Source organism: Cricetulus griseus, chromosome 5, assembly GCF_003668045.3.
Source record: "Cricetulus griseus strain 17A/GY chromosome 5, alternate assembly CriGri-PICRH-1.0, whole genome shotgun sequence".
In the NCBI taxonomy this organism is placed as follows: domain Eukaryota; kingdom Metazoa; phylum Chordata; class Mammalia; order Rodentia; family Cricetidae; genus Cricetulus; species Cricetulus griseus.
Genome location: NC_048598.1, coordinates 130231653 through 130256072, shown reverse-complemented (window position 1 = coordinate 130256072; position 24420 = coordinate 130231653). Strand labels below are relative to the sequence as shown.

At 39.7% G+C, this 24420-nt stretch overlaps 1 protein-coding gene and 1 non-coding gene across 2 annotated transcripts in view; one reads left to right on the top strand and one right to left on the bottom strand.

Annotated features, from left to right (window-relative positions):
• Positions 1–24420, top strand: part of Mnat1 (MNAT1 component of CDK activating kinase) — a 148186-nt gene that overhangs the window by 26464 nt on the left and 97302 nt on the right. Inside the window, exons 2-4 of the mRNA XM_027418238.2 lie at positions 12731–12883; positions 15492–15565; positions 23471–23574. Coding sequence (XP_027274039.1) covers positions 12731–12883; positions 15492–15565; positions 23471–23574 — 331 coding nt within the window. The remainder of the gene's footprint in view (positions 1–12730; positions 12884–15491; positions 15566–23470; positions 23575–24420) is intronic.
• On the bottom strand, positions 13067–13170 carry LOC113831145. Its single transcript, XR_003486031.1, has one exon. It is a non-coding gene; the product is annotated as a U6 spliceosomal RNA (small nuclear RNA).

Genomic DNA, 24420 nt, shown 5'->3' with positions numbered 1-24420 from the left:
ATGAGACTAAGAAGATTTGTTACATTTGGCTTAGGTCTTTTTAGGTGGCCCAGGCTTGACTCAAACTCTTGGCAATTCTCCTGCTTCAGCTCCCCAAATGTTGGAATTACAGGTACGTGACACCATTCCCTGATCACATTTGGAATTTTGATGGTTATATGAAAAATGAATATTTAAAGATATAGAAAAACTCTCTTTGCAATGGGGCTGATGAAATATAGGTAGATGAATTAGCAAATCAATTAGCAGCCATGGTCAGTGAAGTGATAGCTAATTTGGTTATAGAAAGAGGTGTAACTAGGAATGAACTATAATTATAGAAAGAAAGTATAAATGATAAGAGATCTGGTCATCTAGATCAGAGGGGAATCCAAGGGATAAAGGAGTGTCAGTGCTGGCTCAGAAAGACTTAGGCAGAGTTTGGAGTGTAACCTAACAGGCTGGTAACTTCAGCCTCCTTCACTAACTTCAGGCTGTAACCTCCAGCTGGTAACAGTGCTGGAGAAGATAATGGCAACATGAAAACATTTGAACAATTGGAAGAAATTACAATGATTTCCTAAAATGATCATTGGAAACATATAATCAGAATTTATTGCTCATGGCTGGTATTTATGATTCCTTCGAGCTTCTTGCTGATCTAAGACACTGTATTGTTCAGTTTTGAACTTATATTTTTTATTTTTATTTATTTTTTGGCATTTTTGAAACAGGGCTTCTCTGTGTAGCCCTGGCTGTCCTGGAACTTGCTTTATAGATCAGGCTATACTAGAATTCATGTACATTCGCTTGCCTCTGCCTCACCACTCAAATGCTGGGGCTAAAGGCATGTGCCACCCGTATCGTACCTGGATGACTTTTAATTTCTAGGAGAGATTGGAGATAGCCTTAATTAAGTGTATAATCCTTAAAATCTGTCTCCAAAATTTAGACTTGCAATCTGAAAAATACATAGAATCCTGACATGTAAAAGTAAAGGTATAACTTAAAATGACTTTAAAAATGGATTTAATATTATAATTTTTGTTTTTATTATCTTAAATTTTTTACATTTGTTGTGTGTTTGTGTGTGGGTGAATGCATATGTCCATGGCATACATGTGGAGGTCAGAGGAAATTTGTAAGAATTGCTTTTCTCCTGTGTTAAGTGGGTTTCAGGGACTGGATACAGATCATCAAGTTTGGCAGCGAGCACCCTTTAAGCTGAGCCATCGTGATGTCCTATTTTTTAAGTTATTATCTTTATTATTTTTTGTTTTTACTGTGTGTATGTGTGTAGTATATGTGTGTGAGTGTGTAATGAATATACATGTGTGCAAATACTGTAGAGACCAGAGGTTGATACCAAGTATCTTCCTCAGTCACTGTCTTTTGAGACAGAGCATCACTGAACCTGGTGCTCCCTGATTGGCTAGACTGACTGATTGGGAGCCTCCCTTGTCTTTGCTTCTTCCAGCCCATAGATTCTGGGGTTACAAACCCAGGTCCTTATGCTTGTGTGGCAGATACATTACCAATGAAAGCATATCTGAGGCCCCAAGTTTTGTTTTTGATGATATTCTAAGAAGACAATTTATTAGAGTAGTTCATCGCTTAAATAGTCCATTCTATGTCCTCTTCTTCTCATTTTCACTGTCTTGTTTCCCAAAAATCTTTTTGAGAAGTGCTCATGTATAGGACAAACAGTAGGTTAGTAAATATTTAATGCTATTTATTATTATGACCTTAGATTTATTACATGGGAGTTTTATTAATATAATTTAATTATCTCATTATTAAAAATGATGAATTGGGGGAGATAGTTGTTAGAACTTTATACATAATTGAAAACTTGAAACAAAATGAGAGAATAAATATTTTGGGGTTTTTTGGTGGGGGCTGGGGTGGGGTGGGGTGGGGTGGGGTGGGGTGAGGTGGTGGGTACAGTTTGAGCCTGTGTTTCTCTGGCAGTCCTGGAACTCACTTTGTAGACCAGGCTGGCCTCGAATTCACCTACATCCACCATCTCTGCCTCTGAGTGCTGGAATTAAAGGGTTATACTACCAACCCCTGACTAAGAATAAATAATTCTTTAAGAAATAGGAGGGCTAGGAATGTAGCTCATTTGGTAAAGTGCTTGCCTGACATGCATACGGCCCTAGGTCAGTCTCAGCCCCCCCCCCACCTAAAAACAACCAAAAACAAATGAGAAAAGTGGACAAGGCTTATGTCTTAGCATTCCTGAAGCTGAGACAGGAAGATTGCTGTGAGTTTAAGACCAGCCTGGGCTACATAGTGAGTTCCAGGCCATTCTGCGGTATATAATCTGAGGGACCCTGTTTTTAACCTTCCTTGCCCTGAAAAAAATTAAAAAGTAATAAGAAAGAGACATTTTTAGATAATATGATGGAAGTATCTTAAGTAGTAGAAACTATTTCTAAGTAAATCAAGTCTTAGAGTTTCTGCTTTAATGTTTAAGATTGTGTTCAGAACATTGTTTCTTTTAGATGAACATTTAAAATATAGTAACAGATCAGGGCAATGGTTTCCATATGCGTCTGAAGGTGTTAACAGTGCACCTTTAGATTGGAAATGCAATTAACCTGCATCCATTCTGGAAGGTGAGGAAAAGAGCATGTCACTGTAATACTTACAAGTAACCCTGTACTTCATGGATTTGTAACTTCAGTTTTATGAGTTTCTGGAAGCTGCAAATCATTCTTCCATAAAGTGTAGTCTGACCTATGTGCTTAATCTGTCCCAGTGTTTCCCTCCACTACATACAATTTATCCCAATGGACTTTCTCTTGGGTAACCTATATTTGTAGGGAGAATTCAGCCCACCTTGGAGCTCAATTTTAAGAGATTTAGGATATCTAAAACAAAGAGGATGACTGGGGAAGTAAATAAAACCTAAGTAATAATTTCACCCCTGGTTTTCTTAGTCATCTTGAAGGCAGGGGCAATTGAATGTTAATACGTGTGTGTGTGTGTGTGTGTGTGTGTGTGTGTGTGTGTGTGTGTGTGTGTGTGTGTATGCTTGCATGAGGAGGGACACAGATGCTTGTGCTTCTGTGTATGTCCATGAATACTGGATTTTGACGTTGAGTGTCTTTCTCCATTGCTCTTTACCTTATATATTGAGGCAAGGTCTCAGCTGGACCCAGACCTTGCTGATTCAACTGTTGTACTCTAGAAGTCCTGTCTCCACTTCCCACACACTGGGATTGCAGGGGTGCTGCCTCCATTCCCAGCTGACTTTTATGGAGGGGGTCTGAACTCAGGTCCTCACAGCTGCATAGTAGGTGCTTTACCCACTGAACATCTCTCCAGCCCCCTCTTTGGTTGTTTTAAAAGCCTTGCTTCACTTACTACAATTTTGTTATGGTCTTTATAAATGTTGTGACCGTCAGAAAGATGAGGAAAAATTGCAGGAGTTTTCAAGATACGTCTGTACAAAGTTTTTGTAACTTTTTGAAGTAGTAAATTTATTAAAAGGAGTTGAGACAAGAGGGGAATTAGAACATCTCAGGAAGGTTTTGAAAACTACTACTATTCCTGAAGAAATGTTTAGTGTATCACAGGTGTAGTACCAGGCTGGTCTCGAACTCACAGAGATCCACCTGTCTCTGCCTCCAGAGTGCTGGGACTAAAGGCATGTGCCACCAATGCCAGGCCCAAATTTTTATTTATTTTATAGTGTTAAGGTTGTCATTCTAAGATATGCATCCAAAATAGAATCGTTAGGTCATGTGAATATTTGATAACAGGAAGAAATACTATATTGTTTTCTAGTGAGGCTGTATAGTTTCCATTTCTTTGTAAAAATTCAGTTTTTCTGTCTTTGCCAATATTTGCTATTGTTAGGATTTCTGTAAAAGTGACATTTCATTTGATGACTGTAGAGTGTGGAGAGAGTGATGAGTATTCCATAACTGAGGTAAATGTGGTGGGTTCCAGTTCTAGTACGGTACTGGTTCAAGTGTCTGCAGTGTGTGTGTGTGTGTGTGTGTGTGTGTGTGTGTGTGTGTGTGTGTGTTTGTGTGTGTGTGACACACACGAGCATGTGTAATACTTCTAATCACTGTCACATAAGTATGAACAGAGTTATATGGTAGATATTAGAATGATTGTGACAGAAAGCCAGCAAGCATACTGCATTTGAGACAGTTTAGGAACTGTATAGTGTTAAGAAACTGAGGCTGTGGGTGTGGCTTGGAGGCTGAGAAACTGAGGCTGTAGGTGTGGCTTGGAGGTTGAGAAACTGAGGCTGTGGGTATGGCTTGGAGGTTGAGTATTTGCCTAGCATGTGTGAAGCCCTGAATTGATTGCCATCACAGCAGTCCCCCCTCCCCCAAAAATTCATAAGTGAGGATATGGCCTTAGGAAATGAGCTCTCTAGGTCATGTGTGTGTTTCTCTTGTTTTATAATCCCATTGGCTTACATACAACATTTTTAAAAAGAAGATTGGCATATCACTTGGAGATGATTTTTCCTTCTTATTTTATTTTCAAGCATACACATGAACTCAGATACAGGCATTTGATGTGGTATTATGTACTTTTCCATATTTGTAAAACTTTTAACATTTTCAAATGCTATTTTAAAAGTTCATTTATTTATTTGGGACAGGTTCTCATGTAGCCCAGGTTGGCCTTGAATTGCCAAGGCTGGCCCTGGATTCCTGTCTCCTGTTTCTTCCTGAGTACTAGAATTATAAGTGTGTGCTGCCATCCTTAGCTTTTTAACTTGTATATAGGATTTTTATTTGATTTTATTTTGAGGCAGTTTCTCACTATATAATGGTGGCTGCTCTGGAACTTGATATATAGACCAGGATGGCTTAGAACTCCAAAAAATCCACATGTGTCTACCTCCTGAGTGCTGAGATTAAAGATGTGTGGCACCATGCTGGGCTTTAAAAATAGGAACTTTAAAAATTCCTATGGTTAACCTGTGATCTCCCTGCCAATCTCATTCCACAGTATATATGGGATTATGGTTCTTTCCACATAAAAGCATCTATGTTTCCAGCTTTGTTGACTCTTCAAGTCTATTTCTGTGTCATCAGGTATCTGCTGGAAATAAAATACTGCTTTAGTAACGAGATGGGTGTTATCTTTACAAACATATTCTAGTGGTAAGGTTAGAGTTTGAAGCAAAGTATATGACAATAAATGTAATATTCACATAAGATGGTTATGCTACTTGGTTGAATTTAATGGGCTGGTTTCCAGGAGCTATCTGAGAGTTAATTTCTATTGGCTGTGCCTAAGGATTACCATATTACCATGTATTTTATTCTTCAAGCTCTTTATTGAGCTTTGCTAATAAGCTTTCTGAAATGACAAAATATCTGAGAAAAATCAACTTAAAAAGAACAAAAGGCTTATTTTGACTTAGTGTCAGAGGTTTCAGTCCATGGTTACTTGGACACAGCCAGTACTCCCTTCTGATGATTTACAGTGTTTGATCCACTAATGTGGGATCTTGAGTACTACTGTTACACTGTTTCATGCCAAGAGTTCTACTTTATAGGAAAGGACTAAGGCAGTGAGCCTCAGGTCATGAATCTGTTGGACCAACTCAGTGCTGCTCTATCCACCATCCTCTGACCGATATAGAAGCTATATTTTGGTCTCACAAAGAGGCACCTGAACGCCAGGCTTGGTGACACACACCTGTAATCTAGCACTCAAGAGGCAGAAGCAGATGGTGAGTTTGAAGACATCCTGGGCAAGGCTTTCTTAAAATAGAAAAAAATCCTCAGCAGATATAATATGTGAATCCTTGAACACAGGTAAGAGCAGGGTGCTCTCACTTGGAGCCTTTATGCTTCCCATTCATGTAACTATGTCAGTTTAGAGGTCCCGTTTCCTTAAGGGGAAATGTCCCACTGGGGGCTTAAGATATGCCTGTTGTCTAGTCACCTGGGGCTCCTTGTGCCAAAAAGTTACTAGGAAGCAAAGGAGTCACCATCCTAGTAACGGTAATTGACTTCTTCATCATCATGAGGGGTTCAGGGAAGAATATGTCTGGCACTCAGGGGAGCCACTGGAATGTCTCTTGGTGCTCCTAAACCCATTACTGTGCTAAATGTACAAGGATAAGCCACAGCCTGCAAAGGGTGTGGAACCAGGCCTTTAGGGCTTTTAGAGATAAGGGTTTGGGTAAACATAATAGCAAGTTGCTATGCCAGCAGCTGTTGGCAGAGGCTGAGGGGACTCTAGAGTGGGACGATGCCAGTAATGTCCAGGAAATGAACTGCAGCATCGAGGCTGTAGTTGTTCCTCTCTTGAAAAAGTTTCCTGTGGAAAAAAGAAAGACTCCTTAATAAGCTCTCTGGCTAAAGGGATTCTTTCCTAAGAGACAAGGGTTTTTTGGATGGTTTAATTTTGAATAAGCCACTCATTTTCCTGTTCTTACTTTCCCTCCCTCCCTCCCTCCCTCCTCCCTCCCTCCCCTCTCCTTCCTCCCCCTTTCTTTCTTTCTTTCTTTCTTTCTTTCTTTCTTTCTTTCTTTCTTTCTTTCTTTCTTTCTTTCTTCTTTTGGATCTATCTATGTTTCTAAACCTAATCTCAAACTCCTGAGCTAAAGTGATTCTCCTGCATCAGCCTCCAAAGCATGTGAGACTATGAACATATGTCTCCACCTCTGTGAATTTTTTTTTTTTTTTTTTGAGACAGGGTTTCTCTGTAGCTTTAGAGCCTGTCCTGGAACTCACTTTGTACACCAGGCTGGCCTAACATCTAGAGATTTGGCTGTCTCTCCCTCCTGATTGCTGGGATGAAAGGCGTGCACCACCATGCCTGGCCTGTCTATGAGTTTTTAAAAATGAAAATAAAATTTAGAGCTGGGCATGGTAACTCATATCTAATAGTCCCAGGAATTGGGTAGAAGGCTGAGGCAAGAGGATTGACGTGAGGCCAGCCTGGGTTACATTATGAACTCAAGACCACCCTAGATTAGAGAGTGACACACTGTCTTACTAAACTCTACATGAAATTAATAAATATAAATAAATTACATAAAAGTAACCATTTTACAATGCAGAATTCAGTGCAATTTATACATTTATGTGTTGTGCAAGTATCACCTCTCTAATTCTAGAACATTTTTATCACCACCAAAAAGAAACCCTCTATCTGGTAAGCAGGTATTTTTTATCCCCATTTCTAGTAATCACTAGCCTGTTTTCTTGCCTGTTCTATAGCTTGCACAAAACAAGATTATGTAATACGTGGCCTTTTGTAAAGTCTTACTCCTTTCACTTGGCGTATGTTTTCTAAAGTTCTTTCTCTGGTTGAATGGTTCAATTGTTTACATACCACAGTTTGTTCTCCTATTCATCTGTGGTGGACATTTGGGTTCTGTCTTCCTTAGGTTGTTGTGAACACTGCTGTTGGTGAGCGTGCTTGCACATGCATTTGTTTGAGCACCTGTTTTGGGTTTATGCTCAGGAGTAGAATTGCTTGGTCATGTAATAATCCTATTCAACTTCTTGAGGAACCACCAAGCTATTTCCCATAACAGGTGAACTCATTTGCATCTACACTAGTAATGTCTGAGGGATTGGATTTCTCTGTATTCTTGCGGACACTTGCACATTCTTAAAATTATAGTTACTCTTGTTTGAAAAAAAAATGATGTTGCAGTTAAATTTGCTTTTTCTCTAATGACTACTCATGAGCATTTCTTCATATGTCTTTGGTGATTTGTCTATCCACTTTGGATTTTGGTGTTTTTATTATCTTTTTGTTCCTGATCTGTAGGATTTCTTCTTCTGTTCTGGACAGTAGACTTTTATCTTTGTCCTTTCCATTTTGTAGCCTGTCATTTTACTTCCGAGTAATATCCTCTGCTGCACAAATAATTTCTTTTTTCTTTTTACCTGTCTCTGTCTCTCTGTCTCTGTCTCTGTCTGTCTGTCTGTCTGTCTCTCTCTCTCTCCTCTCTGTCTTTGCTTTTCAAGAGAGGGCTTCTCTGTGTATCCCAGGCTGGGCTCAAGCTCAGAGGTCTGCCGGCCTCTACCTCCTTGAGTCTTTGGTTAAAGAAGTGTGCTACCACACCTAGGTCCTGTGTAAATACAAATAAAAATAAAAATAAAAAAAATATAAAGAAGTGTGTGTGTGGTGCAAGTGGCTGCAAAGGCCAGGAGATTACTCCAGATCTCCTGGAGCTGTACCTTGTGTTTGTGAGATAATTAATGTAGGTGCTGGAAACTGAACTCCAGTCCTCTGGAAGAGCAGCAAGTGCTCTTATTGCTGAGTCATCTCTCCAGCCCCCACTGTACAAATTCTTAAAAGCTTGATAAAATTCAGATGGTCTCTCTTTTTCTTTTGTTGCTGTGTTTGGTGCCATGGGGAAGAATCCCTGGTCACAGCCATTGCTTACGTTCTATGTTTTGCTGGTGTTCAGTTTAGCTGTTCTATTTTTGTCATTAATATGTTTTAAGTGAATTTTTGTACCTGGTCTACTGAGTCTTCTGCATGTGGGTTTAGCTTTCGTTTTTTTCAGAGTAATTAATATTACTGTAAATCTCAAGCTCTAGGATTTACAGATGTGGGCACCACTCCTGTCCTCAGTTTTTCATAAAATAAAATAAAAGTCTGACAGTAAATGTCAGAGGGGAAAGGAGAGGGTGCCATGTTGGTCTTTAAAAAAGAAAAGAAAAACCTTAAATATGTCTTTGGAAGTGTACATAACTGGCAATTTAGACCTTTTCAGGAATTTTTCTGTGTTCTGTAAAATATAAGATTTTATTTAAAAGAATTCCCAGTAATGTTGTAGGCAAGTGATTGCTCACACACTGCTGACCTGGTGGTTCTGCTGCCAGAGAAATATAACTAGCAATTATCAACTTTTCTTATGTTCTTTTCATAAGTCTAGTTTTCATGCCTGTAGTTTGTAAATACATAGAAAAAGATGGGCCCACATTAACAGAATCAGCAGTTTGTTAGAAGCAAGACATAGAGCAAGATGAACTAAAGGTTTGCTTTTCTCTGTATACCTCATGTGGTTTAAACATTAAGGGTATTCTGTATTCTTTTTGCTGGTTAACTCAGAAAGAGAATGTGATTCAGACAATGTGCTTAGCATGCTCAGAGCCATGGTTTCAGTCCCCAGCCTCCAGATAAATTAAGTATATAAACAAATAGATAGATAAAATAGGAAACAGTGTAAGAGAATTCTAAAGTAGCTTGTTGGGGCTGGAGAGATGTCTCAGTGGTCAAAAGCATGCAGTGGTCCTGGGCTCAGTTCCCACCCACATAGTGGCTCACAACTGTCCATGACACCATTTTCAGGAGATCTAACACCTTCTTCTGACCTCTGTAGACACCATGTATGCGTGTGCTACACATACATTCATGCTGGTAAACATGCACACACAAATACACCTCAGAAAAAGCAATTGTTTTCTACCCTTTTCTGAAAAGGGAGGGGAGTGCACACAGGGGATTGAACCTAGGGCCTCATTTATTCTGATCACACGTTTTAACACTCAGCTACCCCACAGCAATGCTGTTTCAGTTATTTTGGCTTTGAAGCAGATTTTTTAAAAACTAAAACAGCTGGTAATTTTATTTTCACATTTCATCATACAAATCATAATTTTTTTATCCCACTTCTCCCCTTCAAAACTATTCTCTTTGCTAGGAAGGGGGAAGTCTTCTTTATCACGCAGCTAGGAAACACTCAGGCTCAGCACCAAGATTTCCTGGTCAAATAACTAAAACAAAGCCATTGAGGAACCCATCTACTCTGTCTAGCTTGGTTATTCCAGGCTGAGTGGGCACTGTTGTGGGGCTAACAGGAGCTCTCATAATTGGAGGCCTAGACATCTTGGGCATGTGGTCTCCCATGTTTGGCTCTATTCCAGGCACCAGTCCCCTGGGCATTATCCCAGGAGAAGGAGGGTCCACCGTTGGCATCATGGGAGGGCCTGTCATATGGGGAGTGGGTATCAGAGCAGAGCGAGAAGGACCAGAGACTGGGAGGAAGCAGGATCATAGCCCCTGCCGAAGGAGGAGCAGAGACTGGAGTTGGAAGTGTCTTTCCCTGTTGAAATGCAGCTGTTGTTTTGTCAGTCAGGCCCTTGGCCTGCTTTTCCATCCACTTCTTCCTACCACCGCAGTGTGTCTTTCTCATTGATGGAGAATCATGGGTAAGATATGTGGTGGTTTGAGTAAGAATGGCCCCCATAGGCTCTTCGATTTGAATGCTTGGTCACCAGGGAGTGGCACTATTTGAAAGGATTAGGAGGTTTGGCCTTGTTGGAGAAAGTGTGTCACTGGGGATGGGCTTTGAGGTTTTAAAAGTCCATGCCAAGCCCAGAGTCTCCCTCTTTGCCAGAAGACCAGGATGTAGCTCTCAGCTACTTCTGCATCACCATTTCTGCTTATGTGCATCACGCTTCCTGCCATACTGATAATGGACTGAACCTCTGAAACTGTAAGCATGCCTCTCAGTTAAATGCACTCATTTATAGGAGTTGCCATGGTTATGATGTCTCTTCACAGCAATAGAACAGGACTAAGAGTATTGCAGGAGGCACAACAAAACTCGGGCATGTTGCTCTGCAGGCTGTTAGCCACCCAGTTCCTTGCCACCAGGAAATGATTAAGGCAGATTTTTTTTTTTTTTTTTTAAAAAGTGGAAATGTACAATTGATTAGAAACAAGTAATATATGTCTAGTATATAATAACACTTTAAGAAATATTTATGCTTTATTTTTATTTATTTTGTTTGTATGAGTATATTATATGTGTATTTGTTGAGTATGGTGTATGTGTGTGGTATATGCACATGGGTGGTGGGTGCATACATCTTGGTGCTTGCTTGGAGATCAGAGGAAGCTATTGGGTGTCCTGTTCTGTCACTCTCTACTCTGTTCCCGTGAGACACCCTGGAGCTAGGTGATAGATAGTCAGTCCTCCTCTCCACTCTCCGCAGCACTGGAGTTACAAGTCCTTATGTGGCTGTGGCCAACTCTTCACTTAGATCAGAACTTAGGTCCTCATGTTTGTATAAAGCAAATGCTCTTGCCCCAAATATGAATATTTTAGAAATATTAGGGTATTTAACACTGAATAACTGAACTATTAATTGAATCTAGTCTTTAACACTTTGCAATATGAAATTTTTGAGACTGTACCTTTCAAATATTTCAGATGATTCCTTGCATATAAATGTCTGTAACTGGTTAAAATATGTCTATTTCCAACTTCTGTAGTTGAGTTTAATTTCTTCTAACCTCAAGAAATAGCAGAAATGAAATATTTCTTTACCCTCAAGTTCAGGGTGTTTTTTTCCTAAGGTTTTGTTGCTCTTGGGAATGACTGCTATGATCTGTGAAATTTTTATCATTAGGATTTTAGAATTTATATTGATTTAGTATGTATATGTATGCATGCATGCACATGTGTGTGTGTGTGTGTCATGGTGCACATGTGGAGGTCAGAAGACAGCTTGTAGAAACTGGTTCCTACCACCTGCCTCTGCCTCCCAAGTGCTGGATTGAAGCCCAGTAAGATTCAAGTTTTCTTGAAAAAATATATTTAGTTCTTTTTTTTTTTTTTTTTTTTTGAGACAGGGTCTCATACTATATCCCAGGCTGGCCTCAAATTTGCTAGATAGCTAAGGATGGCATTGAATTTCTGGTCCTGTCTTGACTTCCCAAGTTCTGGGGTTCATAGAATGCGCTGCTGTGTGGCTGGTTGAGATTCAAGCTTCAACACTCCTTTTATTTGTTTTTTATATATACAAAACCCAAATGTATAATATTATTGTTAACATTATATAATACTATTAATATTTTATAATATTTTCAATAATTTAATGTATGGAACAAGATTTTATGATGTGGAATTTCCTACTGAGTGTCATGTCATGGCAACACTAAAATGTTTTAGTTTTTAGAATTGGTCTCCAGCACACTCCCATCCCCCCCACTCCCCCCACCATGTGTGTGTGCCCATGCCAGCGGCCAATGTTGGGTGTCTTCTTCAGTTGTTCTCCACCTTATGTTTTGGAATGAGGTCTCTCAGTAAATCTGGGGCTCACAGGTTATCTAGGCCAGTTTGCTAGTGAGCATCAAAGAATCCCCCTATCTCTACCTCCCCAGTACTGGGATTACAATAGAGCACCCCCACACCCAGCCTTTATGTGGTGCTGGAAGTTCAAACCCATGTCCTCATACTTGCACAGCAAGCACTTTACTCACTGAGCCATCTCTCCAGTCCATTTTGGGGTTTTGAATTGGGGTGTTCAGCGTATTTTGAAAGACTCGACAGTGCATTGGGAAGTCTTTTCATTTCCTGTTTCTTCTGTTTCCATCTCCTGAGTCTTCTTAGTTAACCTCACTCATTTTATTTACTTTTACATTTCTGTAACTGGTTTCTCTCAGTTATCTGTCTAAAAAGTAATTGCCAAATAAAAGTGATATTCTAAAGTTTTATTTTTTGTAAAATTGTAAGTAGCCATGAAATTTTCATCCCCCATCCTCAATCCTTCCCTGAAGGGCAGAGTGTGGAAGCTTGTAGACGTGAAGACGACCTTGAATGCTATGTTTTCTGTCATTTAAGATTAATTTATGTTTGAGAATTTCATCCATTGAGTACTGTATTCACATCATTTCATCCCTCCCTCTCTCTACTGCAGTTTTCCTGTCCCGCTCAACTCCCTTTCATGTTCCTGACTCTTCTTGTTTAGCTACGATTACTACCATTGCTGCATGTGCTTCCTTATAGGTGTGAGAGCTGTGTGGACTTACTGTTCGTGAGAGGAGCTGGGAACTGTCCTGAGTGTGGTACTCCACTGAGAAAGAGCAACTTCAGGGTACAGCTCTTTGAAGATCCCACCGTTGACAAGGAGGTTGAGATTCGGAAAAAAGTGCTAAAGATGTAAGTGTTGTTGTCAAGGGATTGGCCAGCAAAGAAAGTTTCAATAGTTTTGTCAGTCGTCATCAATATTTGCTCATGTAATTTTGAACAGATTGGCAAGTAAGCAAGTAGTTATAAAATCATCTATATACTCATTTTACAAAATTTATTAAGTTTATAGTAACTGTAATATCTAACCTTTGTTACAGAAAAGCTTTCTTCCTGAATTTGTGTGTCATCCGTGCTTAGGGGCCATGCCAATCTTCTCTGTATCATTCCAGTGCTAGTGCACATGCTGCTGAGCAGACACAAGAACTTTCTTGGTGTTTTTACAGTTTATCCATTTGCTATTAATTATTTAATTAACAACTGTGTTATATGTATTAGCAGTAATTAAGTGATGTGTAAAATAGCTGTAAATCTTGTTCTCATGAGACTCACTAGTAAAGTAGTGTAGGATATTAAGGAGATAGAAAATACAGTAGCAAACAAAACAAATGTACTATAAGGACGGAAGAGGTAACATTCAAGTTTTACTTGGAAGCTTATTTAGAGACACTGAAGTATTAGCTATACTTTATTTTGGCATGCATGTGGGTACATTATTATGATTTGTTAGTTTTGAGTTTCATTTTATTTGCCCTTTTGTTATAGGGTACTTTATTGTTTTTAAATTAATACATTAAAGTTGTTTTTTTTTTTTTTTTGATGTTGGGGATTGAACCCAATGCATTGGGTACTCTAAGCATATGCTCTGCCTCTGAGCCACACAGCTAACTCATAATTTACTCTTTTTTTTTTTTTTTTTAAACCCCAAAGATAGGGTTTCTCTGTGTAGCCCTGGCTGTCCTGGCACACGCTCTGTATACCAGGCTGGCCTCAAACTCACAGAGATATACCCACCTCTGCTTCCCAAGTGCTGGCATTACAGGCATGCAGCACCACTGCCTGGCAAAAATGATTGTTTTACTTGGATATTGTCTGCCTTGTGAGTGTGTGTGTGGGTGTTGTACGTACATCTGAGTGCTGGTGCTCTGGAAGTTTGGATGTTGCATTGGATCCACTCAGCTGAGTTATAGTTGTGAACTACCAGATGTGGGTGCTGGGAGCTGAACTCAGGCCCCCCCAAGGAGTAGTACAAATTCATTTTTCTTTCTTTTTTCATGTTATTTGTTTATTTATAAACTTATCTAGTGTAAGAATTCAAGAGTTTGCTTCAGTTTTTAGAGATGACACCACTTGAACATTTTTTATAACTGTTAAAAGAGTGAATTAAACAACCTTGTTTCATAAGTAGTTGGTGTCTTACTATAAAGAAAGGTGCAGCTGGGCAGTGGCAATACATGCCTTTAATCCTAGCACTCAGATCTCTTTGAGTGTGAGGCCAGCCAGGTCTACTAATTGAGTTCCAGGACAGCCTCCAAAGACACAGAGAAACCCTGTCTCGAAAAAACCAAAAAAAAAAAAAAACCAAAAAAAAAAAAACCCAACCCCCCCCAAAAAAAGAAACAATACAAAACAAAACAACAAACAAACAAAAACAAAAAAAAAAAAGAAAGGAAGGAAGGAAGAAGAAAGAAAGAAAGAAAGAAAGAAAGAAAGAAAGAAAGGAAGGAAGAAAGAAAGAAAGAAACCAGATCTGAAGGAGGGGGTCCTCACAGCCAGTAGCCACCACATCTTTTCCACTGAAAGTGGGAACTTCTTCCCCAGACCTTCCTCAGTGCCTGCAACACACCATGGAGATGGTGGACCCCAGATGCTCTGGTCAGCATTTTGCTGCTGGAAGTTCTACAAGGGGCACAGAGAAGGAAGGCGGAAGAAAAAGCTATGATACTCCTGTTTCCTTTCCTCATGATTTTGCTTTCCTGAGTGTGATACAGGCTTGTAACCATTGAGCCACCTCTCCAGCCCCTTTCAGTTATTCTTTTGGGGAGGGGCATACATTTTACTAATGGCTGAGTGACATCTTCCTAGATGCTGCATCGATAATACTTTATCAGTTGTCAGCTGATCCTTACTTCAAGGACTCATCTTTTCATTCTGATCTCTTACTTTTAACCTTTTCAGGTTTGTTATTATTCACAGATACAGTCCAGTATTTATATATTTTGTGACATGTGTCTTATTTCATTTGAGCTCCAGTTTTCTGAAATTAATGACTATAATAAATAATAGTTTGTAATGCTCTGTCTTAAGTTCATTTCACATCCCTGAAGCACCTCATTAAACCTCTTTTTTCCTTAACTCCTTTAGGAATTGTCATGTCATTCTCTCCTGATTCTACGTCTTCTCTGTAATCATAAGAATTTTCAGAACAGTGTTTTAGGGTTGCAGGCATAGCTCTGTGGCAGAACACATGCTTATTATGAACAAAAGTCAACCGTCCACACCCCACAAGAAACCCCCGAAAACCAAAACAAACCAAACCAAAAATCAACCCAACAAAAACCTTCCTCAAACCCAGCTTATATTCTTGGTCTAGTTATAAGCCTAGTGTCAAGAAAACAATGTTTTACACAGTAAACAATCTCTTCTGTATATCATTCATGAATTAAGTAGGGATGAGCAAGCTGGTTATGTAAAATGGTCTACAATGATATGTAATACTTTGATTTTTTTTCCTCTGTAGATACAATAAAAGAGAAGAAGATTTTCCTAGTCTAAGAGAGTATAATGATTTCCTGGAAGAAGTGGAGGAAATTGGTAGGTTTAAATTTGATGTGTTAGCCTTGAGATCTTGTGCTGTTTGTTATCTTTTAGATGCCTAGACAGTGTCTCACACAAAAGGCTCCTGATGGCTGTTGTGGTAGCTGATTTTTATAGGTTACTTTCTTTTGCAATGGAATTACATTTGTCAAATTTAAATCATACAAAATAAAGGGGATTCTTAAGTAATTTTTGTCTTAGAAAAATTATTATATTGGGGATATGTTTTAGCTGGGAAGAAGGGTGTGTCTGCATATACCAACCCTACCAAGCAGTCTAAGCAAAAGGAAATAGTTTGACTGACTTCTCTGTTAATGTTGTCTGTGATAACAAAAGATAAAATGTTTATTACTGTTTATGCTTCTGTGGAACAGTAGGTTGGGAATACTTTGAAGCAGGTGACTGTGGAGTAGCATTTTACTGTCAGTGTTTTCGAGGCAGACCTAATGATCTCAGTGCTTCTCTTCAATGTGATTAGTCATAAGGTGTTCTCCCCACAAGTGTGTTGTCTCTGCTTGCTTCCCCCACTTTCAGTGCTGGCTTGTTTCTGTTTTGCTAAAGAGAATTTCAGAACTGTTAAAAGATATATGGAAGTTGTGCTGTATTGATTAAAAAATTATGCTTTTTGAAGTTGTGATAATTGGAGCTGTTGAGGTGGCTCAGCTTACCAGTACACCTGAAGAATTGAGTTCCATTCTGGGAGCCACAAAGTGGAAGGAGAGCACCAACCCCCAAGTTTCTTTCTCTGTGTATATGTGCATGCTGGTATATATACCCATGCATCTGCATATTAAGGACAGAGGTCAATGCTGGGTGTCATTTTCTGTCATTCTCCACTTTCTTTTTTGAGACAGGGTCTCTTTCTGAATGTGAAGCTCACTTATTGGCTATATTGGCTAGTGAGCAAGCCCCTGGGATTTTCCTGTATCTGAATGCTGGGGTTAGAGGTATATTTTGCTTGGCTTGGTTTTTATGTGGGTGCTGTGGATCCACACTCAGGTTCTTGTGCTTGTATAGCAAGCACTTTACCCAGCAAGGCACCATCTTACCCTGCAATACTTCACTAGATATGAACCTATAGACCAGTGCATTTGATTTGAAAATGACAATGCTGTTGTATCATTTCATGAAAGTGTATCTGTAAAGAGTATAGAAACTCTGAACCAATGTCTATCTAGTTAGTTGTCTAATTGGAGCAACTGATATTTCGCTGTCCTTCCATAGACTGTGCTGACTCATGCCAAAGCATAATGATGCATAGTAAATGCTTTCCATTAAAAGCTGTCCTCAAGTACATCTCTTCTCTGTTCTCCAGTTGTTATACACCATGAATTATTTGTATCAGTGATCAAGCTTTCTTAGGTCAATTTTGCTTATTATTTTATGCAATTTAGTCCAATAGAAGAGCTGGGAAAATTATATAACTCTGCTTTTGCTTCCCTTAAAAAAGTGGAACAGCACTGTAGATGATATTTATAATTTATATAAGAAAGATGCTGAGCTCCTGTTAAAGCTAGACATTGGCCGTATAATGTTGTCAGAGATTGACTGCTTGTGTTAGTTTCTTTTCTATTGCTGAGAAGACATCCCATGACCAAGGTAACTAATGAAAGATAAGAGTTTAATGGGGCTTACAGTTCCAGTGGGTCAGAGTCAGAATGGTGGAGTAAAGGCATGGAGGGAGGGGCTACAGCTGAAACTTAGATCTTGATCTACAAACAGGAGACAGAGAATACCCTGGAAATGTTTTTAGTCTTTGAAACCTCAAAGCCTACCTCCAGTGGACACCTCCTCCAACAAGATCATGCTTCCTTATCCTTTCCAAACAGTTCCACCAACTGGGGACCAAGTATTCAAACATATGAGCCTGTGAGGGCCATTCTTACTCAAGCTACCACATTGTTGAATTAGTCAGGGTTCTCTAGAAGAACAGAATCAATAGAATGAAATTGTATTAATTCATTGTATGTGATATCATTAAATTAGCTTTCATTGAAGTAGTAACAATAGCTGTCTCACATCTGAGAGGTTGCAAAACCTGTAGTTGCTAGGTCCTCCAGACTGGACAGTTTTCCACAGTCAGAGTAGTCTCACAATGGCCGTCTCATACTGGAGATGCTGACAACTAAGTAGTTGCTCAGTCCATGAGGCCTCAGAAGTCTCAGGCTGGTGCTGAAGACCTAGAGTGTTGTTGGAGAGCTGCTGTTCCTCAGTCAGTGATAGAAGCCTGGAAATACTGATTCTGATATGGACAAAGGAATTGCCAGGGGCAGCAACAACAGGGTAATTCATTTGGTAGCAAGAAGAAGGGCAAGCAAGCAAAAAGTGAGTAATCTTCCTCTGCTATGTCCTTTTTAAACTCTGGACTGCCACCAGAAGATACCACCCATATTTTTAAGATGATCAGTGTGACTCTGCAGGTGAGGCCCCTTGCTCAGATGTTTCTAATTTGTGGCAAGCTGACATTAAGACCAACTGTCACAATTGCATAGTTATGGTGTGTGTTTTAAGTTAAAATAGTCTAGAGGGAGGAAAGCAGAGGGGCAGAGAAGGATGAGGAGAGGAGAAGATTTATCAAACTAAAAAGCTTCACTGAGCACAGGAGACAACAGAATAAAGAAAACAGTCCACAGGAGAGGAGAAACATTTGCCAACCATACAGCTACTATTAACTCCTGTTTTAGTTCCTTTTCTGTTGCTGTGATAAAAGCACCACCATATAGGCAATGCTTAGAAGAAAGAGTTTATTTTGCTTACTCTCTCAGAAAGAGAAAGGTCATCCACCATCCTGGGAAGCGTGACAGCAAGCAGCAGACACGGTAGCCCGAGCAGAAACTGAGGCCTCACATCTTGAACCTCACATCTGGAGCAGAGAGCACACATTGGGAATGGCAAGAGTCTTTAAACTCTCAAAGCCCACCTGCAGTGATGCACTTCCTCCATTAAGGCTCTACATTCTAAAGCCTTCCTAAATAGCACCAGCAACTGGGGCCAAGCATTCAAATGTCTGAGTCTATGGGGACATCTCATTGGCATCACCACATCTCTGAAATAAATGTACAAGAACCTTTGACAACTCAATGGCAAGAATACAAATAACCTTATTAACATGTTGACATTTCTCAAAAGGAAGCAAAACAATTAGCTAACAGGTATATGCAGCACTGCTCAACAACAGTAATTATCTGGGTAATGCAAATTAAAATCACAATTACATACCACCTATTAAATGGTCACACTATAAAAAAAAGAGCATATGATAGGTTTGTTAATTAGCTTACTGTAATAATTCTGCATGTGTATATACCTATACCAAATATCACATTGTACTCTACATATATATATATATATATATATATATATATATACAAATTATTATTTGTTAAAAAGGCTGGAGAGATGGTTCAGTGGTTAAGAGTACTGGCTGCTCTTCAGAGGACCCAGGTTTGATTTCTAGCACCTAGATTGCATCCCACAACTGTCTGTTACTCTGGTCCTAGTAGATATGAAGCCCTCTTCTTGACTCTGAGGGCACCAGATATGCATGAGTTGCATAGACATGAATGTAGGCAAAACACCCATACTTATATATACATAAATAAAAATCTTTTCAAAAGGTAAATATGAGATAAGCTCTGTAAACTTGGCTGTCAGTAAGATATAGTTTGTGTCCCATAATGAATCAGTGAGGTTTTTAAGGGACCTGACAGGGTTTCTCCATGTAGCCCTGGCTGTCTGGGAACTCACTCTGTAGACCAGGCTGACCTCGAACTCACAGAGATATGGCTTTGCCTTCCGAGTTCTGGGATTAAAGACAGGCACCACCACATCCCAGCAATAGTGTGGATGAGAAATAAGGAAATCATAGAATAGACTGTAGTGGTGGGCATAGTAGAGAAGACATTTTAGAGAGAGTATTTACTGATTTGACAGTATAAGTGAGTTAGAAAGAATAGATGACTGGAAATATGACCTCGAACACTTAAGTTCAGTGGTGTTAATCAAGACCATGCAAGTGCTGGGGAAGTTGGCAAAATGCTTTCTGTGCAAGTGTGAGGACCTGAGTTGGACCCCTAGGGCCTAGGTGAACAGGTCAGCTGTGTAATACCTGGTCAGAGTGAAATACCCTATCTCAAGAAACAAGGTGATGCCATCATGAAAATGGCACCTAAAGTTGACCTCCTTCCTCCACACTCCATACACATCCCCTCCCCCCACAAAAAGTAGTGAAAGTTACAGGAATGTGTTTTTTTCTTGTTTTATCTTGTTAGATGGGGAGTCTGCAGAAGTGAGGGATGGGATAAAGACATTAGTTTGGGGCTCTTATAACTGTTGGGTGTGGTTTTACCACTTTTTCATGTGGTGTTCTGATTGTTATTGTAAAAATAAAACTTTTTTCAAAATCTAGTTTCTGTAGCTTTGTATTTCAAAGATACTTAAATGTTCTTGCCATCTGTATTGATTTTTCTGTTAATCAAAAGAACAAAATGTAAATTTAATAAACACCTACTGATTACCAGAGTGAGCTGCATACAAGTGATAAAGAACTAATTACAGGACAGGCTCCAGAGCTACACGGAGAAACCCTGTCTCGAAAAAATTTCAAAGTTCTAAAAGAGACAGGCATTTTCAGTCCTCTTGTATATGGAGAACAGGACAAAGAGCTCAAGTATTGTTCACAAGTTCATATTGCTAGTAAATAGTGATCCAATAGACTTCTCAGTGCCTGCAAATACATGATAGACGTAATGAGTAGTTAGTAGTCTATGTCTGGAATATGGAATGCCTAGAAATAGAGATAATACAGGAGCATTTAGGTTTTGGTTTGATGTGGTGGTGAATGCATGAAATTCTAGTATCCAAAAGACTGAGGCAAGTGGCCATGAGATACAGGCTAGCCTGGGTTGCAAAGGAAACCCTGTCTCATAAAACAAACAAATAAGCAAGCAAACAAACAAACAATAAAACCTCACACCAACTCGCTAGCCCACCACCAGTAAGGAAGTTGTCTAGAGCTGCTTTTGACAGGTGTTAGAGAATTTTAACTTTGGTTTTGTAGAAGTGTAGCATTAAGGATGTTTAAGCATACAGTGAGTGGCTTAAGAGATAGGTTAGTTCAGGTAAGTGTTTGAGGAGGCACAAAATAAAAATGAAGACATTTTGTTATATAAATGTTATGAATTCCTTGAATAGCACATGTCTAAAAATTAAAATGTGCAATTTTGAATATTGGTATCAAGAACTTACGATAGAAGATATGCATGAAGATGAGCTTTCTTGTGGCATTAACAACAGACCCTTCTCTGTGGGGATGACAATGCGCACATAGAACCTTTTGTTCCTTCTGGCCCCAGGGATCTTCTCAAACGTTTGTTCTTCACTTCATAATAACCAGATTATTCTTTGGGTGCAGAGAATACTCATTTTAAAAGGGTGAGAAAGCCCGAAGGGCTTTAATTGTAAATTCCGAATGTCAAAAGACTTTAAAATTGTACTTAAATAACATTAAATCTTCCAGAATATATAATAGGTTTTTTTGTTTGCTTTTAATTCTTGAATAGAGTCAGGTCAACATCTGAGCCATACATTCCAGCAAACAGATAAAGGGTCAGATGGTTGTCACAGGGAGTTAGCTTCTGCCCCTTCTCTGAGGCTGCCGTGCCATCCCCATTCACTATGGCTCAGTAAGCCTGATTCATCTAAGACCTTTTTATGTTAGTAATTCAATTTCATGATGAGAGAAAGAGGTTGTATTATCTGCAGTCACATTTTACCTCTATTATATTACCAATCCCTCAATTTTCTAAGTTAAAAATTAAACACTATTTTGCTTTTATTGGGATTTAGCCTGGCAATTGTAATTATAAAAGAAATAAATTGCATTTAACCATATGAATTTAACTCAGAATTGAAATTTACTTACTTTTTGGATTATATTTAACAGCAAGTTTGAACCTGTAATAAACAGGAACATTCTAGTAGATCTAATAATTCATGTACATTGAAAACTGAAAAAAATTATATAGGGCAGAAAGCAAGTAAAAGAGACTAGAAAGAAGTAATATGTTTTTCCACATTCACAGAAGGGGATTGCAACTGCAAAGTGATATTTTTGTTTGTTTGTGTGTTTTGTGGGTAAATACCAAATCTTTTATTTCAGGTAGGAATGCGTTTCTAACTAAGAGCATGCATTTCTATTGGCTCCTGGCTATCTTCAATTTTCTTTTTAAGACTTTTTTCTTTTTTTAAATTGATTCTTTGTGGATTTCACGTCACGCACCCCAATCCCATTCATTTCCTCATCCCTTCATATCTGCCCTCGACCCTTGCAGCTTCCCCCCAGAATAAAATTTAAAAGAAAACCGAGTAACCAAAAGACCAAACAAACTAACTTAACAACGCAACAAAGTCTCAGCATGGAAGCTGTGGTGTGACACAGGGAGTCACACAGTTCACCCTGTAGTCCAAACATCTTAACTTGTAAGTGTTCATTGCTAGGAGACATCGTCTGATTCAAGGCCTCTGGCTTCTGTTACACCCTTGATACTGGGCCCTCCCTGGGACTCCTCTTGGATATGCTGCTGTTGTCCTGTGTCATCAGCAGGTCTGGCCCTTGCATGCATCAACAGTTCATAGATGCTGTGGATGTTGGGGTGGGCCAACTCATAGCCCTGGTTCTGAGCCCGGGTGGTATCTGGGTTGGTCAGCTGGCCAGCTTTCCCTCATCGACACCACCAGGGCAAGCTCTCCAGCATTGCCCTGTCTAGCTTGCCCACTGCAGCAGGTGGCAAGGAGCAGGGTCAGATCGTGTGCTCTCATGCCCTGTGGGCAGCTCGCCCGCACCTACCCTACCTGCTCTCCCCAGTGCTGCAGGACCAGCTCTCCCATTAATGTGCTCTCAATACCATCTCTCCTGCCTGTGGAAGGTGGCAAGGGGCAGGGGTGGGGATCTTTTCCTCACTCATGCCATCACATGGCAGACATGCTCTCAGGGCTGGCTCACCTGCTCAGGGTCAGCTCTACTGTGTTAACTGGGTGAGGGAGAGGTGCAGGGCTGGTTCTCCTGAGTGCTGTAGTTGGTCAGGGGCAGAGCCTGCTTTCCCACCCGCCACAGGGGGTGAGGGGTGGGGGATAAGGGAGAGCCATCCTCCATATGACAGATGAGGAGTGGGGTCAGATTTTTCACGCACATTTGCCAGACTAGATCACCTGTGCCCCCATCAGCAAAGTGATTTGTAAAGGTACCTGTTGCAAACCGGATGACCTGAGTTCCACTCCTGGAACCCGTGTGGTGAAAGCAGTGAACTGATGCCCACAAGTTATCCTCTGACTTTCACATATGCACTCTGTGGATCTCTCTCTCTCTCTCTCTCTCTCTCTCTCTCTCTCTCTCTCTCTCTCTCTCTCTGATTTAAATAACCCTATGTCTGGAATATATGAATTAGGTTAAATGAGGTAATTAGGCTAAGTGCCTGTATTACATATTCCATAGATGTTTGTAATATAGGGAAAATAGTCTTTGATTTATTTTTACTAAGTTTTTTTCTTTTCCATTTTTAATTTTTTGATTGCATTTTACATTCCAACCACAGTTCTCCCTCTATTTGTATTAATTTTTAAGTGTGTGTGTGTGTGTTTGTGTGTGTGTGTGTGTGTGTGTGTGTGTCCCTCCATGTAAATGCCAGTGTCTGAAGAGGGCCGAGGGGGTCAATATATTCTTGGAGCTAGAGTTCAAGGTAGTCATGAGTCACCCAGTAAGATTGGTAGATGATTAAAAGACACAAGAGAACTATAAAGACTGATAATCCAGTGAGGAAGAAGTCAAAATACTGAATGTTTGGCTCTTATAATTACTTTAAGATATTAAGACTGTTTCATGGCATTGTTTCCTTTCTTTTACAGTCTTCAATTTGACCAACAATGTGGATTTGGAGAACACCAAAAAGAAAATGGAAATATATCAAAAGGAAAACAAAGATGTCATTCAGAAAAATAAGTTAAAACTGGTTGGTTGCTAAGTATTCTTTTCTTTTGTATGAGTAACAACAATTTTCACAGAATACTTAAAATGATTTTATTAGTTCTTGGAGTGTTTTACACAATGTGTTCTAATCATATTCACCCCCACTCTTTCTGACTCTTCCTCAATTCCCTCCCCCCTCTTCCCTACCTACCTTTCTTTGTGTCCTTTCAAAAAAGTTTTTCAAAAGAAATTTGTGCTACTCATATTTTTGGATGTGTGGTCTTCCACTGGAGAGTTACAAGGAACTACACTCTCAGAAAATTGTTTCTCCCTCTCACAGCAACTATTGGCTGCCAGTGGCTCCATGGCTAGGAGTGGTATTGTGTGCCCAACTCTCTCTGCATGCTGAGATTTAGTCTGGCTTGGGCTCGGACAGGTTTTGTGCATGCTGTTGATACTGCTATGGGGTCCTATGTGCAGCTGCTCTGATGAGTTCAGAAGACTCTTGTTTCCTTGTAGTCATCTACTTCCTCAGGCTCTTACACTCTTTCTGCCACCTCCTCTCCATTGATCCCTCAGCCTTGGACAGAGACATGCAGTATATACATGTTCTATTTAGGACTGAGCATTCTGTAGTCTCTTAGCTTTTGCACCTTGGCCAGTTGTGGATCACTGTTAATCAACATTTACTGTAAACAGAAGTTTCTCACTTTAGGGTTGATCTATCAGTATATAACACTAAGTCGTTAGAAGATGGTTTAACCCTATATTCATTTAGTGGCATACTAATAGTGGATTCTCTTAGGGCTTGCTACCTATCTAGCTAAGTTCTTAGCCCAACAATGGTGTCAAATATTGATTCCATCTTGAGGAGCAGGACATAAATCCA